Source organism: Nestor notabilis, unplaced genomic scaffold (genome assembly GCF_000696875.1).
Source record: "Nestor notabilis isolate BGI_N333 unplaced genomic scaffold, ASM69687v1 scaffold17339, whole genome shotgun sequence".
Taxonomy (NCBI): domain Eukaryota; kingdom Metazoa; phylum Chordata; class Aves; order Psittaciformes; family Psittacidae; genus Nestor; species Nestor notabilis.
Genome location: NW_009942577.1, coordinates 1 through 21,377, shown reverse-complemented (window position 1 = coordinate 21,377; position 21,377 = coordinate 1). Strand labels below are relative to the sequence as shown.

General features: G+C 40.0%; 1 protein-coding gene across 1 annotated transcript; it reads right to left on the bottom strand.

Annotated features, from left to right (window-relative positions):
• Nucleotides 1–1,414: 1,414 nt before the first annotated feature.
• On the bottom strand, nt 1,415–20,703 carry ERCC3 (excision repair cross-complementation group 3; the record flags this gene model as incomplete). The annotated part of the gene is made up of 13 exons (XM_010021475.1): nt 1,415–1,569; nt 1,935–2,087; nt 6,134–6,252; nt 7,258–7,375; nt 7,560–7,656; nt 10,969–11,171; nt 13,051–13,235; nt 14,373–14,687; nt 15,698–15,902; nt 16,992–17,156; nt 17,357–17,501; nt 18,822–18,871; nt 20,467–20,703. Coding segments are annotated over 13 exons (2,127 nt in total), but the record flags the coding sequence as incomplete, so codon positions are not given.
• Nucleotides 20,704–21,377: the final 674 nt, after the last annotated feature.

Sequence of the window (21,377 nt, the reverse complement as noted above, 5' to 3'; positions counted from 1 at the left end):
GGGTCCCAGATTCTTCGGCTTCAGGCTATGGAGCAGCGAGAGCCCACCATATACTGTCTGGTCTGCTGCAGTCTGTGCAGTACTGCTTCAAATAAAGACACTCACCTGACAAAATACAGGGCTGAGTTTTGAGACTATTCAAGACAATTTAGTTTCCTAAAGGGCTGGGATTACAGACAAATTCTGGAGCAGTGTATTGCGACCGTTGGGTGAGGAGCACTGGACCACAGAAGTAGTAAGGAGTCCATATAACAAATGCTTCAGGAACCAGCTGCGTATCTCAGCAACTGACCCCTCTCTGGAAAGCTGGATTGACCATATTCCAGTACGGATGCTACTGTGCAGAGCTGGAACTGTTTTTGTAGTGAGTAAACACATACCAGACTGACACTTGCAGCTACAGTCTGGAGTAACAGCAGGCAGTAATTACTGCAGTAATCATCTAAAATTTGAATACCAACATGCTACTACTGAAGCATGGAGTCATTCTTACCCTATAGAACTATTATCCTTTACTTGATGCTGGCAGTACTGCATGCCATACAGACCTACTACTTAGGAAGGTAAAAACCCCCTACCTCATAATACAATCCAAGTAGCATAACCATTACAGTATTAATCAGATGATATTTAAAAAGTGTTCTGCCACAAACCACCACCTCTCCTCAGATATTCTAGAAATATACAGTGCTCATTAATAAAAACCTCCAAACCTGGGAATCTTTCCTTCAGCCCCTGCTTCCAACTCACCTTACGTCAAAACACTTTTCAATTCAATAACTTCTGCTGTGACACTGCACTGTTTAGCAGTTATGATGGTTTTATTGCATGGTTAATAAATACTTTATAAAGACAAGGGAAACAACTTTTACTTCAGCAAGTTCTCAACTGTTGAAAGAAAAATAAATGGAGCACAGAATTTAATTGTATTTACTAATACTGTCCTTGAGTTTACTTTGGAGACATAGTCCCTCTACGTCTCAAAGTTTTCAAACTTCAAAATATTTCCAAACAATTTGATAGAATTTTAAGACAGGTTAAGTCATAACTATAAATTAGCTCCTAGTTTTAAAAATAGTATGTAAAGTGCTCCTATCAGGATTTGTTCACCTAAATGAATGATTTTTACTTAAGCATTTAAAAAGCCAGTATTTTGTTGAATAGACACAATAGTCAGATAAATAATAATTCAAACATCAGTACAAACTTCATTTTCCAGAATTCTTCTGAAAAAGAATCTTCAGCTGATAAAAATAAATTCTATTAATTACCCTGAAAACCAAACAAGTATAACCAGGATCCAGTCACTGGATAGTATCTTTCCTGTCATTCTGTTGTGCCTATATAGATGCATATAAAAAAAAGTCTTTAGTCCACATTCTTAGTTCTGGCAGCGAATGTTGACCCGCAGTTTGAATGCACACTTGAAGGACGTCATTTCCGGAAGCGTTTGAACAGTGGGTGGATGTGTTTATTTCCAGATGCCTTACTCCGTGAAGAGTGGTATTCCATGTAAACTGTATCATCTGCTCCTGACATAGAGCTCATTGTGCCCGTACGACGTGACATCTGCAAGAGGAGAAAACACACATGTCCATGATGTGTGATTAGACAGATGCACTCTAACCTACCAACGCCCACTGGCTGCTGGGCAGCGCTGTTCATCTAGTGACTGTAATGCCAAAAAAACCTTTCAAGTTTTTTTTTTTTAAGAATTTCTACAAAGAAAGTCAGTGCCAGCCTCTCACCGTAAGTATACCTTAGAGCGGGAATTCCTAATGCACTTCATCACAATGCCATTTAGGTAAACATCAACCCAAAAAATTAGTTACCACATACAAGAGCATCAATGATAGCATCACATTTAAAATGAGAATGGAATAATACAGTTCTGCCACACTTGTGGTCATCCTTTTCAAAGCACTCTTCATTACCTGAGCTGACTTTGAACCGTATTCTCCAGCAACTACTTCCTCCTCAGCATCCAGGTCGGATGCTTGCAGGACTTTCTGCAGAAGCTGCTCCTCTTCTTCTTTGGTTGAAAATGAAAGCTGTTCTTCCTCCATGCCTGCGAACTTTGTTACTACCTAAGAAACAGATCACAGTACAAGGTGAGAAATCTTCCTCCTCACTGTTAGCTACTCAAAACCAAGAAAAGAATTTCTGATTCCATATCCTCTTGGAAGTGCCTTCAACTTCTATTAATGGTTTGAACAGCTTAACAGTATGAATAGCCCAGATACATATATAATCCTCCAAAGTAGTGTACATACACATACACCACCGTCCACCCCCACCTTGTAATAGTCTAGTTGGAAATGAAGAATACAAACCTTTGGAAGAAAGAAAGAAAGAAAGGAAAAATAAAAGCTCTGGACAGAGGATATCAGCCAAACACTGTCCATACCAACTTCATCAAGAACATGACCAAAGCACATATAGCTCAGATGCACAATGAACTTACTTGCAAGGTCGGCTTCATGATGTGGGCTCTACATTTGTCTAGCTTAAGAACTAGTGCTTTATGTTTAAGAAAAATAATTAATTAGATTTCCAGACACTGAGAACTGTAGCAATAAACATTGAGGAATATGGAAGAAAACCCCATAAACTAACAAATTGAGATGTATGATCAGTTTCTGAGACAGTGCAGTGACCTGCAACAAAGCAGCAGCAGAGCAAAAGGACTCTTTCAATGTTCGTGTACTTCTGCAAGATAACTTAGCTGTTAGGTTTGCTCTCTCTGAAATTCTTTTGTAACTCATCTGATAACCCTGCAAGCAGGGCACATGCCATCTACTGGCAATACAGTGCCATATACTACATTAGCCAAAAAAACCTCTGAAGAACTGAAAAGTTCTCAAGCTTCTGTTATAAAACTTTACAATGGGCAGCTTGCTTTCTTAATTAGAGGTATTTTTAAAATTTCGCAAGAATTCTTCCAGCAGTTAAACACATTCTGGTAAACACGTTTATACATCAGAATCTCACTTTTCCCACTTGTAAAGATTTTGAGAAAGACATTCTAATTAAGCCATTTCTCTTGGTTATGTAGTATTCCCCTCCTCATCTTCTTTTTCCAGCTTATTTCCCGAGTCAATACAATTACAAACTAATTACCTCAGTAATCTGGGCTGGATCTGATCATAAAGACTGATTAGAAAAAAATAAAAACATCTTAAGGTAAAATAAATCCACACTGGTCACAAAGTACTGTTTTTGAAAAACAGAGACATGAAACTCTAGAACAAATAATCAGTGTTGTGGGCTGTTGTCCATGGCAATTTCTAATTTGAAAATGGGTGTCTTTCTGAGAAATGTCCTAGGTTTAAGAATCCATTCGGGGAAGCAGCCTGTCCTATTATATAGCTAAAGGAACATATGGTTCCCTTCTTGTTTATTCAGAAGGGCATATGCTATGATCACCTAAAAAATAAAGAAAAAGGAGTCACAAAGAGCAATTTTAAATTCCAACAGCCTGCTTCCAGTTGTGGTTGCAAAACAGTGCTAATGTGATACATAGAATGGAAAGAATTCCCACTGCATCACCATTTTTTTTAAGCTGTTCAACAGATGCCAAGCTTAAAGTCATCCCCAATTCTTAGATATAATGAGTTATGCCACTGCTTTAAAATTTAACATATCCTACGTTAAGCCTCTAAATAAAACCACAATATGGTAAATAACTAAACTATGGTTAGCTAGCAGAAAAAAAACCACTAGCAGTAAACTCCAAGCAGGAAGTTGTAATGACAAGGTTCCTGTTTAAAAAGCAAAGGTAAAAGATGTGATTTAGCAAAGCAGTATTATTCCAGTCCTCTTTTTGGTGAAACGCATAGAACGGAGCTATTGAGAGATGGCAGGAAGAAAGCAAGTCCTCGAAAAAATCAAAAACTTACCCTTTTAAAGAAGTAATGATTTTTTAGTAATTTAGGAACAAAAATTCTGAAGGAGAGAACATCAGCACTGAAATAATCACCTAAAGATATGGTAGAGTCTCCATATTTGGAAGAATAAGAAGGCAAACATCTGCTGGGAATGACCTACATATAGTTGATCCCGGCTATGCTGGTATAGATGGTTTCTGGGAAGTTTCTTCCAGCCCTATTACTCTTTGATGCCAGCTATGACTAAGGCTTAAAGTTTTTCAAACAGAAGAAAATAGATATTCTAATGTTTTGTTCCTAAACTGCAAATAAAAACATCCCAGTACTGGTCAGTTAACATGTTGCTTCAGAAAGTCAGCTGCCTCTTGCACTGCTTTTTCCCCTCATATTACACCAGAGCTCGCAGCCCTAGGTCTTCCTTGCAAAATAAAGTTCTTCTATTTTAACCTCTTTATTAGTTTCAAAATTCAAGGCATTCAAATATAAGTAAAGAGATTTTTCTAATCTTCTTGGCTATAGCCACATAGGTGCATTTGCTGTAATTAGTTGCAGCTTAGTACTGATCCACAGTTTTGTCAAAATACATTCACTACAAAGCAGAACAATGTTTAGAAAACTGACATGCCTGTTTTGGTGTAAGGACACCCACAAAGCTCTCTTTAAAGGGCCACTTATTAGAGAGCAATTATTTACTTCAGCACAGCTGCAGTTCAGAGAGGTTTTACCCACACGGACATCCTGTACTGCATTGTCTCATGAGGCAAAGCTCTTGCATAGCTAAGCTCCAGTGCAACCCAGCAGAGGCTGTTTGCCATCGCACCTTGTGCAATCCTTGCACGGTTCTGTCAACGCCGTAAGCTTGAGCTTGTTCCCTAAAGGCAGATAGGGAGCCTTAGCTCTTCTTTTTCTCAGCAGTGCTCCTTATTGGGAAGGCTTTTAGCCGGAGACATAAACTCCAGTTTTGTAAAAGAATAATTTACCTAAAAGCAAGAATTATCATGACACTCTGTTGCCTTTAACAACCCAATAGATGAGCATACAGAGCAGCCCATGGATTAAAAGAAAACCTAATGAGATGCATCATGAAATCTATAAAATAGGGGAGCCTTGGCAGAATGACCTTTTATGTTTGGAAGAAGATGATGCAGATATACATAACAAACCACGTACAAGGGGTGACCAATTTTTAAGGATGTCTGGAGAAATGAGAGAGCATTCAGTCCTTTACAAAAGGGATTTTAGGGGAAACTTCTGCCTTTAAAGTCATAGCTCTGTTACTTTTTCAACACTGAAAGTGTTCTCTGTTTCAAGGGGTATGTTTTAATTTTAGGTAGGAAGACTGCTACTCTCCAGTAAGAGTATTTTCCTGCAGTTAATTCTGACATCTCTTAATCAACGAACAGTCAACCCAGTGATTTTGGTGATATACTTCATTCCATGCAGACAAAAATTAACAAGAGGAAGGTGCAGCTATTGGTGGAAATAAGCACGGTCTGAAGACCTCCAACAGCCAGAACAGTTTCTGCTAACACAGAGCCTCTGTATGAACATGTCTGCATCCTGCCTGAATTTCTGTACCACTGCAGGCTCTGGAGAGCATTGTGGAAATGGTGCACAAGATCAGTGTGCGGACAAAGATCCCTGAAAACTATTTCTTTTGGAACAGGTTGCTAGACTCTTCAGACACCTGACCAGAGTCAGATGTATGAATGTAGGATGGATGAATCCTGCCCACTGTATGTTCTCTTTAGCAACAAGGAAACAGATTTTCTCCCAGTAGTGAAAAATTGGTTCGAGACTGGAGTTCTTTGGATTTTACTTGTGATTTGTGATGTTTTGGAAGTTTCCTGAATTACTGCTGGCAACGAAGACACGAACACCTATCAACAATGCTTTATGCACAACCAGTGTGATAAGGTGTAAGAACAGGCCTGCACAGATGGACAATTGCACAGCATAAATATAAACCAATCATGCAAGTAACAGTTCGCTTCACTCCCCAGAGGGTGCTTGGTTTGAAGTTAGAATATTTACCTTTCCAGAAGCTGTACTAAGCTATTGTATCTACCCCTACAGTAATGTAGATGGATAAAACAATACTGGAACAGTTCTTGCTTGTGAGCAAAACCTTCATTAATACATTCCACAACTGGAATTCTCAAGTATTTGACCTAGTACTAACATGAAAGAATATGAAAGTTACATTATCGGGCCAACAAGTATAATAAATAGAAGGGACAAGTTACCTTGAAGCTATAACCTTGATCTACAAGAAAGCGTTGTCGTTTCGTTGAATATGCCATTTCCTGAGTGTCTTGGGATACAAGAGAATAAAAAAAGGCATTGTATTCCTCTGCAACCATGCCTAGGAGACAAAGACACCGAGTAAGTACTTCCATTTGGAAGACTGCAGCAAAAAACAACAAAGGACTGAACAGCGAAAACAGATGTTTAAATAAGTTATCTCTGCACAAAAACAATTTGCAAAGTTTAGCTTCACCCAGACCTTACATAAACTGACAAAGTACACAACATGGTAACTCCTACCCTTGTTCTTACTAACTTGAGAAGGGGTAAAATGGAAAAAACCAGAAAAGGAAATGTAGACTCACATACTTATACTGGTGCTCTGAGAAGAACCTGCTTCTTTATTATACTAGACAACGTGAAAGATATGATTTTTTAAAGTCTGTTGCATAAACGAGAAGTAAAAAGTCAAGAGTGAGGACTGCAATACATGTCAAAAAAGCTCGACAGAGAACAACAAAGGAAAAGCTTTATCAGTGTAAACTGGAGTTTGCAGTGGTTTTACATTAATAAAGGCAAAACAAAGATCATCTGCTAAAAATTCCTAGAGCTATTTGAAGACTGGGATATACCAGGCTGTGTACCAGTTTATTTTTTTAAACTTAGTCCTTTAAAATCTATGTCCCAAACAGCATCGGGGGCGCTTTTAAAGTCCAAGGTTTCACTAAGACTTTGTTAAATCACTAATAAGGCTTTTTAATGCATTTTCAAACAAAGCCTCAGCTATAACTAGCACAAACCGCACATAAAGTAAGTGTCTGCAGATCTCAAGCAGAAAGTGTATTAAGATCCATTTTTCTAAATGAAAAGCTTCTTGGATATGTTTTGCAAAAATACAACCAGTTGGAAACAAAGTCCCATTTTTAAAAGAAAGTAATCTGCAGTATGAAAAACATGCCTTGTAGAGACTTACTTTTTAGAGTAATAGTATGATTTTTTAAAAGGATTTCATGTTGACAAAATTATCAAGGAATGAAGAAATGAACGAACCACTGAAGAACAAGAAGTTAATTTTTCTTCAGCTTTTTTTGTCCTTTGGAAGCCTTACCAACCACTCATTTACCTTTTTTGGCTCTCAGCACTCGCCCCAGTCTTTGAGCCTCCTGTCTTCGAGACCCACCATGAGATGAAATCTGAATCAGAACATTGGCTTCCGGCAGATCAAAGGAGGTGTCACCTACCTGTAACAGAGAAGCAGCCTCTAAGCAGTATCTTATTTCTATATATTATCAAAAAGCCTTAATACAAAGTACACCTCTGTGAGCTGTGACACAATGACATCAAACACACAACGTGCATGTGTAACTCTCAAATGAAGTTCACTCTGAAGATAGGTACAAGGACACACTCAGAGTCCTTGCTTACCTTGGAAATGAAAATAGTGTTGATTTTTGGATTGTGCTTGAAGTTTTGTAGAATTTGCATTCTTTCTCCCTGTGTAGTGGGACCATATATATAGGGTCTGAAAAGAACAGAACATACACAAATTAAATCAATTAAAATTCTCTCAGACATTTCTTATGAGGTACAAGGATACCACGGCAGAGAGCGCAGGATACATTTGAGCTGATATAAAAAAATGCCCAGATTTTGGTACTTTACAGTTACAGATTACTTTTAGTTCATCTGGCTCCTTATGGCAGCAACCCAGTTGTTTGTGGAACCCTCTGCAGCAACGCAGGCTGCCAGAAATAAATTCTGACAGTTACAAATGTTTTGCAATTACATGCACCAATGCAGCTCTATATCAACAGACTGAACACATTCGTTAAGCCCACATGAAAGACTGAAGGCAGCTGTTAAAATAAGACATTTTTTCCCTCAAATCTACTGAGTTAGCACATTGACAGCTGCAACCTTTGCTTCCTATTTAAACACTTGAAAATCCAGGCTTCTCTATCAATTATATGCCAAGTGTCACAAGCTGGCTGCTGGATGTTGTTCTGGGAAAATTATTTTTGCTTTTGAAACTAACCTTTTGGCCCTCCTAGTGCCTTCTGGACCTACTGAAATGAAAACAAGGTCTCCAACATTCCATTGCCACGAGCAGCTCACAGGACATTTCACCTAAGGTTTCTAACATCTGACAACAAATCTCGTGGAATCTATCTCAATCCAGAAGGCTCATGCAAACTCTCAGTCACCCACAGACTTCATGAGTAACTTGGACTACTATGAATTTCCCCAGGTTGTCTCTAGACTCCGGCTGTTTTCTTACTGCTGAAGCAGAGTTGGTTTTGTTTATTTAAAAAAAAACAAAACAAAACCAAAACAAAAATAGAGGCTATAAATGGCAAAGCCCACATAAAAACTGAGGCTTGCAGGTGTCCACAGCCACTGCTGCTTCAGCTGTGGCACTTCTTTTCCAAATGCTTGTTAATAATGAGCATCTCCAAATAACAGGAATCGAGTCCTACAATTTGTTTTGTTCACACTTCCATACATTATTTCTAACACAATGAACCAACCTCGAATGTTGCATTTAACTTTCACTTGCACATACATGGGTGGTAGCTGTATATGCAGTGCACAGTACTAAGGTTTTCTGTTCTTATCAACTAATTCCTGTGCATTGGTTCCTCTTGCTTTCTTTACCACAAACTTTATTCTAGCTTTTATTTTACCATGCAATCCTAGTCACTTTTGTTAATTCTTCTATTTTGTGTATTTAACCAGATTTTTAGGAAAACACAGCTAAAAGATGAAAGTGGCAAACAAGTTAACTCTGAGACAATACCATTATAATTCAATTAGTAGCATTTATTAATATTTTAAGCCTTATTTAAATTTTCATTTAATATTTAAATTGTGATGATTTTAAAAACCCAAAACTTAAATGGAAGATTTAAACTGAAACTAAAGCATTTGTGAGCCTTCTGTTTCTTCAAGCACCAGAAGAGGATCAAAGACATTTTTCAGTTAAGAACAGAATAACCCAGAACTCCTGGCTATCAGTCCTCCATTTTAACTTGCCCAGATCCTACCTGACAACGATTCATTTAAGAGCATCCAATGCCAGATTGACTTCAATTTTTTTTTTTTTTAATTAATCCTTTCCCTCACTGCAAGACATTTGAGGAATTTGCAAAGACAAATCCCTCTCCAACTAATTGACATAACTGACAGAACCACAGAGACACAGTCCTTCAGAAACAGTGATTTAAACATATTAATAACACCAGGCAAAACCAGTCAGCATATGCACTATACTATGCTGGACAGACTCGTGACAGAGTAAAAGCTGGCTAAGCAAATTTGAATTCTGTGGCCCCCAAAATTGTAGTAAAAATAATTCCTGTCATGTGCATGCATGGTCTTTGCCTGCCAGTACCAAGGGAAAGGGGTGGGTAAGGTCAGAGCCAACAGACAGCCAGACGATGGCCACAGTCACCCCCTCCACCTGGGAGCCACCCACCCTACATACTTCAATCAGGTCATGGGAAGTGCAGTGGGAACTGTGCTCCTGCTGGGCCAGCACAGGTAGAGCAGACAGCCTCAGCCACCACCACTGGGCTGTTCTCTCCTCCTTACATGTGTAATTTCTACCCAAATTAACAGCTCCCTGTGTTTCATCATGCTCAAATTATGATGGAAAATTCTTTGGTTAAAATAAAGACTCCCTCACCTTTATCCAGCACTGCAAGCCTCCTTCCTTTCTAACACCTACAGCTGTATAACCTTTAGCTCCATAAATGATGTGAAGAACAAAGAATTCACTCGAGAAAGTGAAAAGTATTTCTTTAACTGGTTTTCCTGCCATGCTTTTACAGCATCTACTCCACTTAACAACTATTGTGCTACTTCACAACCACTAGCTCCCAGCATCGCCTTTGCTAAAGGCTTTTTCTGCGGTGCACTGAACACAGCTAGAGACATTCCAGAGGCATCATTACAGCTAATCTCTGTCCAGACAGATTAAAAAAAATGATGAAAGAGACCACGGGTGCTGGAATTTATCCAGCACCATTAGCTCTGCTTGCTATTTGATGTCACAGCAAGCCAGCACAATATGGCTGTAAACTACAGTCAAAACTGATCATGCATTTTGGTAAGCTTAACACTTGTTTGTGGCACTGCTGAAATTCCTAGACATGAAATCATATACAGTCAAAATGCCCCACACCTTCCAGCAAGCAAGGCCTCATTTGGGCTTGTCAAAGAAAGGATGAGGCCAGCTTCTGTGCTTATTTTCCCCAATAATTGCTCTACACCTGATCCTGGCAAACACTCTCCCCAGTCATCCCTCCCCAAACCTGACAAACACACTGATGCTGTCCCCTCAAAATAAACTCTATTTGTACAATCTTCCATAACTGCACTCCCATTAGAGTCACTTAAATTGGCTGAGGAGCTCATGGGAGCAATACCTTTTCATTTATCAAACAATTACAGTATGCCCAAAAAGTCTTAGATTTTTGTTTAGACAAGGCGGAATGCCCTGGGTTCAAAAAGATCTTGAAAGATCCAGAGGGTGTATATTTGAAAACCTTTGTCTGAGAGAGATAGGGGAAACTACCATCCATTAAAGAAATAGTCCTACTGATATTTTTAAAAGCCTCTAACTTTTCCACTGGATTTTAATAATCACAGAGAATGGATGGAGACTAACAGTCTCTCACAGAAATCCTGAATGAGAACGCCTCTGAGACAGTTAACTCTGAGGAGTTAAAGTATTATAAGAAATACCTAAGGACTACTGAAAGCTGTGAGATTACAAGGCAATTTTCTAGGAGAGAGGAAAACAACAGTGTCATCATTAGATGTGAACACTTACTTCCCAAGTCTGACTGCATACTCCTTCAGTGCAAAGACATTGTCAGAAAATACGATGATTTTATCATTCCGTCGCTCATGAAACTTGATCAGGAACTCACAGGCTCTAAACTTATTTGGGTTCATGGTGTACAGCAGTTTCCGTTTCTTTGTTTTTATAGCTACGTATTCTCTATAAAATTCAGGTGACATTGGGCACCAAACCTACAATTAGAGAAAACACACACAAACATAGAGTAACCCTCTGTCATTTATTTTACTCCAGTGGGAATTGAAAAAATATTATGGGGATGATAATGCATTATGACTTTCTGGACCTCACAGACCACATCTTAACACAGTAATTTCTGTAGCAAAATGAAAGCTACTGGTTGGGGTAGCCTGCAGCACTGCCAAACTGTTTAACCTCATTAATACTCTGTCCTTCCAAAACACTTTGGCAGTGAGATCCATGACAGAAACAGGCAGCAGGATTGGAACAAGACGAAGATATTTTCTTTATGTTTCATAATTTATGTTTATTTTTCACAAAGGAGTGACCTTGATTTTAGCAGCTGGTTCTTTGCCTTTGGTAACCCCACCAAATGTTATTTCGAAACATTGACTTAAAGACTATAAATTTGCAGAATTTTCACATCATTCAGTACAAAGGCAGCCCATGCTTCATTTTTCAATGTCTAGAAAGTAGTTCAGGGACTGAGAAGAATCATGCCCTTTAGGCAGCATCAACCAAAGTGCCTAAACAGTCTAATCGGAATTTGCAGACTGAATATTCACCCTTCAACCTACTTACTTTCTATGTACTCTTTACTTGCATTCTATTGCTTAAAAATGGTTGTGGTGGTTTTCCTTCTGCAACTCCAGTTTGTACAAAAGGAGAACAGCTGACCCGCATCTGCATCTTTTATTCCAGCACCAGAGCTGGGAAGAATTACACAAAACTAGCAAGACAAGTTTAAAAAACACCCCAAACACCACTAACAAAAAAACAACACAAAACCCCCACAATCAACAACAATCACCGCCAAATAAACAAAACCCAAACACACACAACTGAAAAAGCAAGCAAAAAAAAACCTCCAGGAAAAATCCAGAAGACATTTAAGTTACATAAGTCTACCATAGCACGTTGTGGCTGCTAAAACTTTACTTACATTCAATGGGAGTCTGGAAAAATTAATGAAAAAGAAACTCACTGATGGCTACACAATAACCACATACTGCTCACCAGTGATTGAGGGCTTGAAGAGGTATCAGCAGAAGTAACAGATATGTCTGCCCTTGTTTTATACCCTTTCCTAAGTATCTTCCTTAACATTTATCAGAAATGCTATATTAAGTTAGACTTTTAGTTTGACTCAGAAAGGTTTCTTTAATGTTCTGATGTGCCTGTGTGAAAGGTTTCCACTTCTTTGATATCAGATTTTTCTCTCATCCGTATGTGGGAAAGAACAGAGGTCACACCATCATATTGCAAAGAAATAGTAAGATCCAGTCCTATATTTTCAATTTTCACCCTCATGCATTCAGGCTTGAAATAAGCAGGTGTTTTCTTATGGCTTTTAAGCTTTCTACTATCCTCCTTTGTTTTAAGAGTTACAAGAATTTTCCTCAAACAACTACAGACTGTCTACTGGCTCTAGTCTCTAAAAGGCAGCTTCCAGCATATCACCCAATGTTGGGCTCATCGTAACACGATCTTACGCTACCACAGAGAATTGAGCTTAAGATACCAAGTCAGGCCAGACAACATGAACATCAACTGCATTGAACAAGGTCTGCAACACTGCAAGCACTGTTCACATTTCCAAATGCTGGCTTGGAGATGGCCAATCAAGCACCACAATCCTGGCAAACAGAGAGTGCCGAAGTCACTCTGAAGAACACATCCATGGCTACTGGATTTGCCACATGTTCATATTGACCAGCAATAGCCTTGCCCAAGCGACAAAGTATGTAAGAAGTCATAAGGAGGCCTGTTTTTCCCAGTTAAATACTTACAATTTTATTTATCTTCTTACAAAAAAAAGAAGTGATAAGCATACTAAATAAACACTAGTAGTACCAAAAAGCAGAGCTTTACCTCAGCACACTGGACTTTAGCAATGTAGCCATTGTTCTGTAACTCCATCCAGTTGGCTTCATAGAGCTTTGGTCCAATCAGGAAGTTCAGGTCAACAATTTTATCGTCTTCTCTGACCAGAGTAGCTGTCAGCCCCAGTTTACAATGAGCTTGTACAATAGTGAGAACACGTCTGAACATCTTTGCTATAAAATGCAAAACAGATTTTCTGTTTACTTTCCTGAATGGATGTAGAAGACAAATACTGCAATTTAAAGGAACATTTCTGTCAACTCCTGAACACAAAGCAAGCACAGCGCTGGAAAATGTAATCCCCTCTCACACACACGTCTAACAAATCTGTGTTACAGCAAAACTGCACACTGATTGCAGCTTCAGTTTACATCTTCAGTGTGCTCTGAAAATCCCATTTCCCAAGAGAAAATTAATATATCCAGAGGTTACATGGCTTGTTTTAGGTCATAGGGATTTCACAGGAAGAACTATGACACAAGGACTCCTGGCTGACTGCCACATTCAGAACTTGTAGTATATATGGCAGAATCACTGCTGAATTCAGCATTGTGAGAGATCACAGAGGAGATTCTGTACCTTAATTTTTACAAAACCAAGAAAGAACAAAAGCGAAAGAACGATGGCAGCAACATGCTACTGTGATAAAATGGCAGGTAATCATCAAGGTCTGCTTCTGAAATCCACTGTTTCTGTAGATACCAAATTATATATTCAAATGCAATCACGAGAACAAGCTAGAGCAGCTAACAGAATCCTGGATGGTATTTTTAGCCAGCATTATTCCACAGACACTTTAATACTACATTATTGCTTTCCAATAGTATAGATCTCAATTACAGAGTAATATCAAATACAGCAGCTATTTCTGGACAGCAATTGCTATGGTTACTCGTATTTTATTGAGGAGAAATAGATCCTAAAAGCTATCCTACAGTGCCACTACATCTCAAAAGAAAAGAAGGCAGAAGAATTCCTCCTCTGTTCAAATTTGTTTACAGCAAAATCATACAAATGTAATTCAGGTATCATAAGAGCACTTTATCAACCTAACACAGAAGGAGAAGGCACTTGTATTTTACACTGCCATTAAAGAAAATACAGTGTCTTATTTGAAGGGTTTCAGAAAACTCATGGTCAGCTACAGTGTGTACTATCAAGGGGAAAAAAAAAGACAAAAGAGAAAGTAGAACAAGGCAGTTTACTTGTCCAGAACCCTAAGCCATGGGTTTACTCACTATATTAATCATGAGGAAGACAGCAAAAAAACACCACTTCTAAAAGAGCACATTTGCACACCATTTCCTTACCAGGGATAGTATGTACTTCATCAAGTATCATAAGGCCCCACTCCTGACTTTTAAGCCACTCCATTACTCTTTCTGCTTCCCAGGATCTTTTCGTCGTATGTCCCAACATGGAATATGTGCTGATAGCAACTGAACAGCCAATGGGCTTGTCCTTGGCATCAGAAGTGAACCGACATATCTGACTGTCATCGATGGTGGACCACATCTTGAATTGGGCTTTCCACTGCTCTACAGACACTGCGGAATTACAGAGGACCAGACACCGCTTGCGAACAGTACATGCAGCTGTCACTCCAACTAGAGACTTGCCAGCACCTGCAGGGAAGGAGAGTGATATTCATTAGTCATCTCTCCGCTGTCACTGGAAAATGAGAGGGGAAGCAAAAAAAAGAAAAAGCAAAGGAAACCTGTGAGAGGATATGAAATAATGTAAGGACAAACTCTCTATTGTTTCTTTACTATAGCAGTTTTAAAGTATTCACTTCTAGTGGATTGTCTACTGGATATGCAACTATTTTCTCAAGAAAAATCACTGTAAACAATGGCTTTGCCTATTAGAAGCAATCATTTTAATGCTTTCTTAATTTCAAAAGCACATTAAATTCCAAGTGGCTACAGAAAGCTTCTCCTAGGGGTGATCTATCCCACTGCCACCCCACAGCAAGTCCTTACATCTTTCCATTCTTCCTGCATACTTCTTCCAGCTCCCTTTATACACTCTCTCAGGCCCTTGCTATCTCTCCCATGTGCTTTCTCCATCCCCAATACTAAGGGCACTGGCATGCAGTTTCGTGTTCTCTCCCTTTCCAATTGCTTCCCATAGGTTGTCTCAATCTGCATGTTCCTCACTTCTTTCTTAAGCTAGCCCTGCCCACAAATTGTGAACACAAGTTTTCTTCCTTGCACCCCTCTTATGCCATATTTGCAATCCCAGTCTCTCCCAGTCTCCCTATTCCCAGCCAAAGTAAAAAGGATTCCAGTACCAACAGCTTTACATTTCACTGGAAGATAGACAGAGCTGATGTAGAGGGAACAGTGAAAGCACAAATGATAGTCTGAAGCTATCACAACCACAAATCGGTTCTTCAGTCACTACAGGGATACTGACAGCACTGTTGAGCAGTTACCTGGCAGCTCTATATTAACCAAGCTCTCCCTCACCACAGCTCCGGAACCCACTCACTAAAAACCAACAGGACTCTCTATGCTGGTACCCAGAACAGCCCCTACTACTGTCTGAAATCCCAGCAGCTGTCATATTTGGAAGTTCCTTTACTACAGGCAAAAAAAGAACAAAAGCCCTAAATCCCAACTCAGAAACTTACCACATGGCAAGACAATAACACCAGATCTGGCTCGCCCATTTCCAAACATCTTCCTTAGGCTTTTCTCTTGATAGGGCCTGAGGACAGCCGTAGGTTTCAGGTCTATATTAATATCGGGATTCACAGAATCATTTCTGAAATCATATTCTGCCAGCAATGGGTAATCCAAATGGATACAACGCTTCTGAAGTTCTTCAATCATCTCCTGAAAAGGAAACAAAGCTTCAGATGGTAAATTCTCTGCATCCGAAGTAACTTTTTTTTTAAAACCCACAAGATTATCCGGCATCACATGAAGTTACATTTGTTTTTCATGCTCATGAAGTCTGCAAGTGTTAAAGTTTATTCCAAAAACATTGCGATCACTCCTATCCTCCTCAAACATTTAAATAACACTCAGTATTAGGAGAGGGCTGTTTAGACAGACTAAGAACATGACACATTAGTCTCAGATGTGTTTTTTATCCACAGTGACTAAACTACACCCTGAAGTCCTGTGGCACTGCTCTGGAACAGACACGAAAGGTTCTGTGTTACAGAGGACCTACAAAAGCTGCACATCTGTTACCTGGAAAATCTCCATACACTGGTAATGCAGTTATTTCACACAATAACAGGCTGATTTAATCACTAAGAGGCTGTTGGTTTGGGTCTTTTAAAATAAACAAAGTAGCTTCTAAGTTATCTGGCTTTAAAATTCCTGTTTTCCCCACTAAGGCATCAAAAACAACTTCAGAAATCCTACAAAAACTCCGCAGGACAAGCCAGGGCTGTGCTCCAACCTCCAGCTCCCTTCTTAAGCTATGAAATCAGAACCCCCAAGATTTCCTTCTGCAAACATCAGTCACAGAACAGAAACGGGTAGGCAAGGGAGAGCAAAAAAAAAAGCATGCTCTGCTCTGAAACCAACTGCAGATTTGCCCTCCATTGAATCCTTGCTTGTCTTGCACACAGCAACACTGAGCTGTGCATGATGGGAACCTCCCTTAGTTGGGGGTTGGACTAGATGACCTCTGAAGGCCACTTCCAACCCAAACTATTCTATGATTAGTCTCTAGAGATTTTCTCTGGCCTGTGAGCACTAAGCCTTGAGGGCAGGAAAGGAAAGATTCCCTGCTGCCCTCTGTACAGAAGAGGAAGATTCTAAGATTTAGGAAGGTAAAAAGAATGTCAGTGACTTCCAGCGATCTCCCCTATCAAACCAAGGGCCCCAGTACATTAAGTTATTGTCTTATTTGCAAGTCCCGGGCGCATTCCCCAAGCTCTACAAATGCAGAGACTAAAATACTGGTACCTGCTTGACTTCAACAGACACTGTCTGCGTTTCCTCCTCCTCCTCCTCATCTTTGTCCATCTGTTCATAAAACTCAAATAGATCAGCTGGGACATCTGGCTTACTCTGAGCATCTGTTTCCTGTGAAGTTGATGGACCAAAGCCACTTTCTTTGGATTTGGCAATCTGAAATGGACAAGATTTTCACCAAGAGTTTCATTAGACACAAACCCCCTGAATATGGGCTCATTAAGGAAGCACAGATCATTGCTGACAGAACCAAAAGCAACTGATGATCAAACAAACAAACAAACAATAACCACTCCAAACTACTCGAAAGTTTATCTACTGTTCACTCAGTAATTGTAACTCATGCCCAAACATACCGCTGATTTACTGGTGAATGTCTCTGTAAGGAACTCTGTTTCGTCATCCTCAGCGTCAGTCTTCATTCTTAGGCGACACTCTTTAATTACCGGGTCTTGGAGAAGCTGCTGAATGACATCAGGGAAGGTACTTTCCACAAAGTACCTAAAATGAAAGGACAAAGAAAAACATTTTTATGAACTAATCAACGCACAGGAAGAGTGGCACAGATACTGAAATATTTAACTATCCCACGTGCATTCTTGAGTATCCGATCTTGGGGTAGTACCTTAAAAAACAATTATGGCAATCAAAATTTTAAAATGTTGCTTCATACCAAGAGCATCATGTACTCTGCAGTTATCCAGCTTGCTCAGATGTTCCCTAACACAAGTGGGAAAACTGCAGCGGAACTGCCCAGAGAAGACTTATTTGTGACATGTGACAAGTCCATTTTTTTGGGACTGAACTGAGGCAAGTCTGTGAAAACACTAGATGTGGTGTTTTGAAGTCCTGCCCGCAGGACCAGAAAAAGTAAAAACCCCAAAATCTCCAAAACACAAACCATCCAAAATTTAAATTAGTGCCTCCTGAAATTGTGTGTCACCCTGACGATTCATCAATAATGATGGTTGGAGATCACAGTTAAAATATGAGCCAAGTTAAGCCTTAAGTGACACGGGAGACATCTTCTTCTCAGAAACACCCAGGAAGAGGACAAAATCCTGCTAGTAGTATTTGTGTTAGTTCCACCCAAAGCAGCAGCTTCAAAAAAGCAGCAGCACAAGCAGTGTTGGATTACAGTACTAGAGATTACCTATGGCTGTCAGACAACAAAGAACTTAGCAAAAGAAATAAACAGAGAAAGAGAAAACACAGGCAAAGTACAGCTGTAGGCTTTGCGGTTTTGCCATCACCTTCCTTTCCCTCTGCCTACCACAGAATCACAATTTGAGATAAAACTGGTTAGCTCTAAACAAGCTGACCTCCCAAGGTCCCTTCCAACCTTATCTTCTAGTTTTAAAACAAGCCAGATTCAACCCTGCAACAATCACACATCTCTTGCCAATTGATCTGTTCAGCCTGCCAAATAATGGATTATGAATTGGAATATACAAGACTTAAGGACAGCTGTGGAAAAACTTGTCTGACCAGGCTCATGGAAACTCAGAAGGAAGGAATGAAACAATTATCTGAAAACCTTAAGAATACATTGCAAGTCCAAGCAGTAACGAAACAAGCTCGAATATCAAATTTCCAACATGCTTTTAAAAATTTAATGACAAGCAGGAGTACCTCAGGCCAGCCAAACTCAACTCACCGAGTAATGTATTAAATACTTCCAACAACTGAGAAAGTGATATTGATAGATGCTCCACTCAGGGGAGGAGCTGTAAGACTCAACAGTTACTGAGACCACTCATGCACACACAGCTGTGCACTGAAGTCTTCCTCTGCCAAGCAGTTATAGAAGAAGCCACTCACCTGTTATGCTTCAGTACCAGCTTCACCTTCCCATAGCTGACAGTACACAGCTAGAAATGAACAAGAGCAGTCATTAGGAACGGGCAGAAGAGAGATCCTGTTTGGGACCAAGTGCTGCAATGCAGTTTAGATCTTTGGGGGGAAGCATAGTATTATAGAACATTTACCTGCAAGGTTGTAATGCTTACACAAGAAACCTAAAAAGGAATTTTCAGAAGATCCACACATCATCTCATACACATCAGTCACAGACATTAAGTTTTTACAGCCAATTCCATCAGCTTCCAAGACTTACAGGAGCATACTCACAGGATAAGGTAGGCTCTGTTTTATTTTATTCTGCCGGGCTATTTCAGACTGCTTCCCACATTCACAGTCTTCTTCCAGAGCAAATCTGAGGAAACTTTCCCCATGTACAATTCCTACTGGCTGAAAATCTGGATACGCTTGGGGTATTTTTTATTTTTAAAAAAGGTACAAACTCCACATGGGATATACTGTAAAAATCATGTGTACAGCAATACTATAAGGCAAACAGTAAGAGAAAGCCTCTGTTCTCTTGTGTCCTGGTTTCAACTGGGCTAGAGTTATTTTTCTTTCTAGTATCTGGTGCAGTGCTGTGTTTGGGCTTCAGTCTGAGAACAATGTTGATAACACACCGATGTTTTAGTTGTTGCTCAGTAGCATTTACCCAGCTCAAGGACTTTTCAGTCTCTCATGCTCTGCTAGCGAGGAGGGGCACAAGAAGCCAGGAGGGAGCAAAGACACCTGCTCTGACCTGAACTAGCCAAAGGGATATGGCTATTCCATACCACAGAGCATCATGCTTGGTGTAGAAACTGGGGCAGCTGGCCGGAAGGGACCAACTGCTTGGGTTGGGCTGGGTATCAGTCAGTGAGTGGAGAGCAATTGTACTGTGTATCAGTTTGGTTTCCTGAAATTTATTCCTCCTCTCTTTTTTCAGTTCCTTATTATTGTTATTGTTTCCATTACTATTATATTGTACTTAATTTAAATTATTAATCTGTTCTTATCCCAACCTCCAGGTTTTACCTTCTTATAATTCTCCTCCCCATCCCACCCAGGGCAGGGAGTGAGCAAGTGGCTGCCAGTTGGGGTAAAACCACGACTTGAAACAGGGACACAGTAAGATGGTAAAACCAATGCATGATTAGAAAAAACTTCAAATCAATTAAGCAGAGGCGGCAGGAATTATAGAATCATAGAATAGTCACGGTTGGAAAGGACCTTAAGATCATCTAGTTCCAACCCCCCTGCCATGGACAGGGACACCTCACACTTAACTATGTCGCCCAAAGCTCTGTCCAACCTGGCCTTGAACACCACCAGGGTTGGAGCATTCACAACTTCCTTGGGCAACCTATTCCAGTGCCTCACCACCCTCACTGTAAAGAATTTCTTCCTTACATCTAATCTAAACTTCCCCTGTTAAAGTTTGAAGCCATTACCCCTTGTCCTACCACTACAGTCCCTAACGAACAGTCCCTCCCCAGCATCTTTGTAGGCCCCCTTCAGATACTGGAAGGCTGCTATGAGGTCTCCATGCAGACTTCTCTTCTCCAAAAGGATGTGACTAGTATCAGTGCTTTTATTAGCATTTCCAGTGCTAATAAAATAGTCTTACCTTGATAAACTGAATTATTCCATCTGGGACACCGGTCTTGCTCAGTTTTTGTAAATACTCTATGATGTCGCTTGTCTGCAGCCCAACACTAACAGCAGCATACAGTGAGTAAGCAGTCAGCTTGTACTCATGAATGTGGGCTGGTCTGCATACAGGCTCAGCAATGGCAACCAAAAAATCCTGTGCATATTTGTAAAGTGGAGAGAAGGCTTCAAGAAAAATATGGCCATCAGGAGCCTGCAGAAATGAAGAGAAATGCTGAAGGTACAACAGTGTCACCTGAACAGGATCAGGAATACAGCAGCCACTGTGATACAGACAGTCCACTATTTAGCAACTAACGCATCACAGGGTTTCAAAAGAAGTGTTCACCCTAACAACAAAGTTAAAAGAAAAAGAAGAAAGGAGACACAGGAACAGGCAACTTTTGTCTTCTGAAAAGGTTCAGACATTGATTTGTCCATGTCCCTTCCATGGTACTAAGAAAAAAACACACCCAGATCAATTAAGTTTTCCCAGACTGATACGTGGGGATATTTTATCTCTTTCTTAATACTAAGCAAATTGCTTGAGCAGAGGCGAGCTTCCAGCCCTGCTCCCCTCGAACAACACAAAAATCCTCACTCAACACAAAAATCCTCACTCATTTTACATGGAATGAACGGAGAAGGAATGATGGCACTTGCATGTCACAGCGTTCAGTAACAGGCGCCCTGCAGACACTGGCAGTATAACCACCTCTGCTCTATATCCTTGCGCTACTGGCAAAACCTTGGACAGGTTTATCGACGTCCCTTCTGGGGCACAGGAAACAAACGGCGCCGTTTACAGAAGATGAGACCAGCCCGTCGTAAGACTGCTTCACTCCAACATAAAAAGCCCGTTGCTGTGTCACTGCAACAACAGACCCC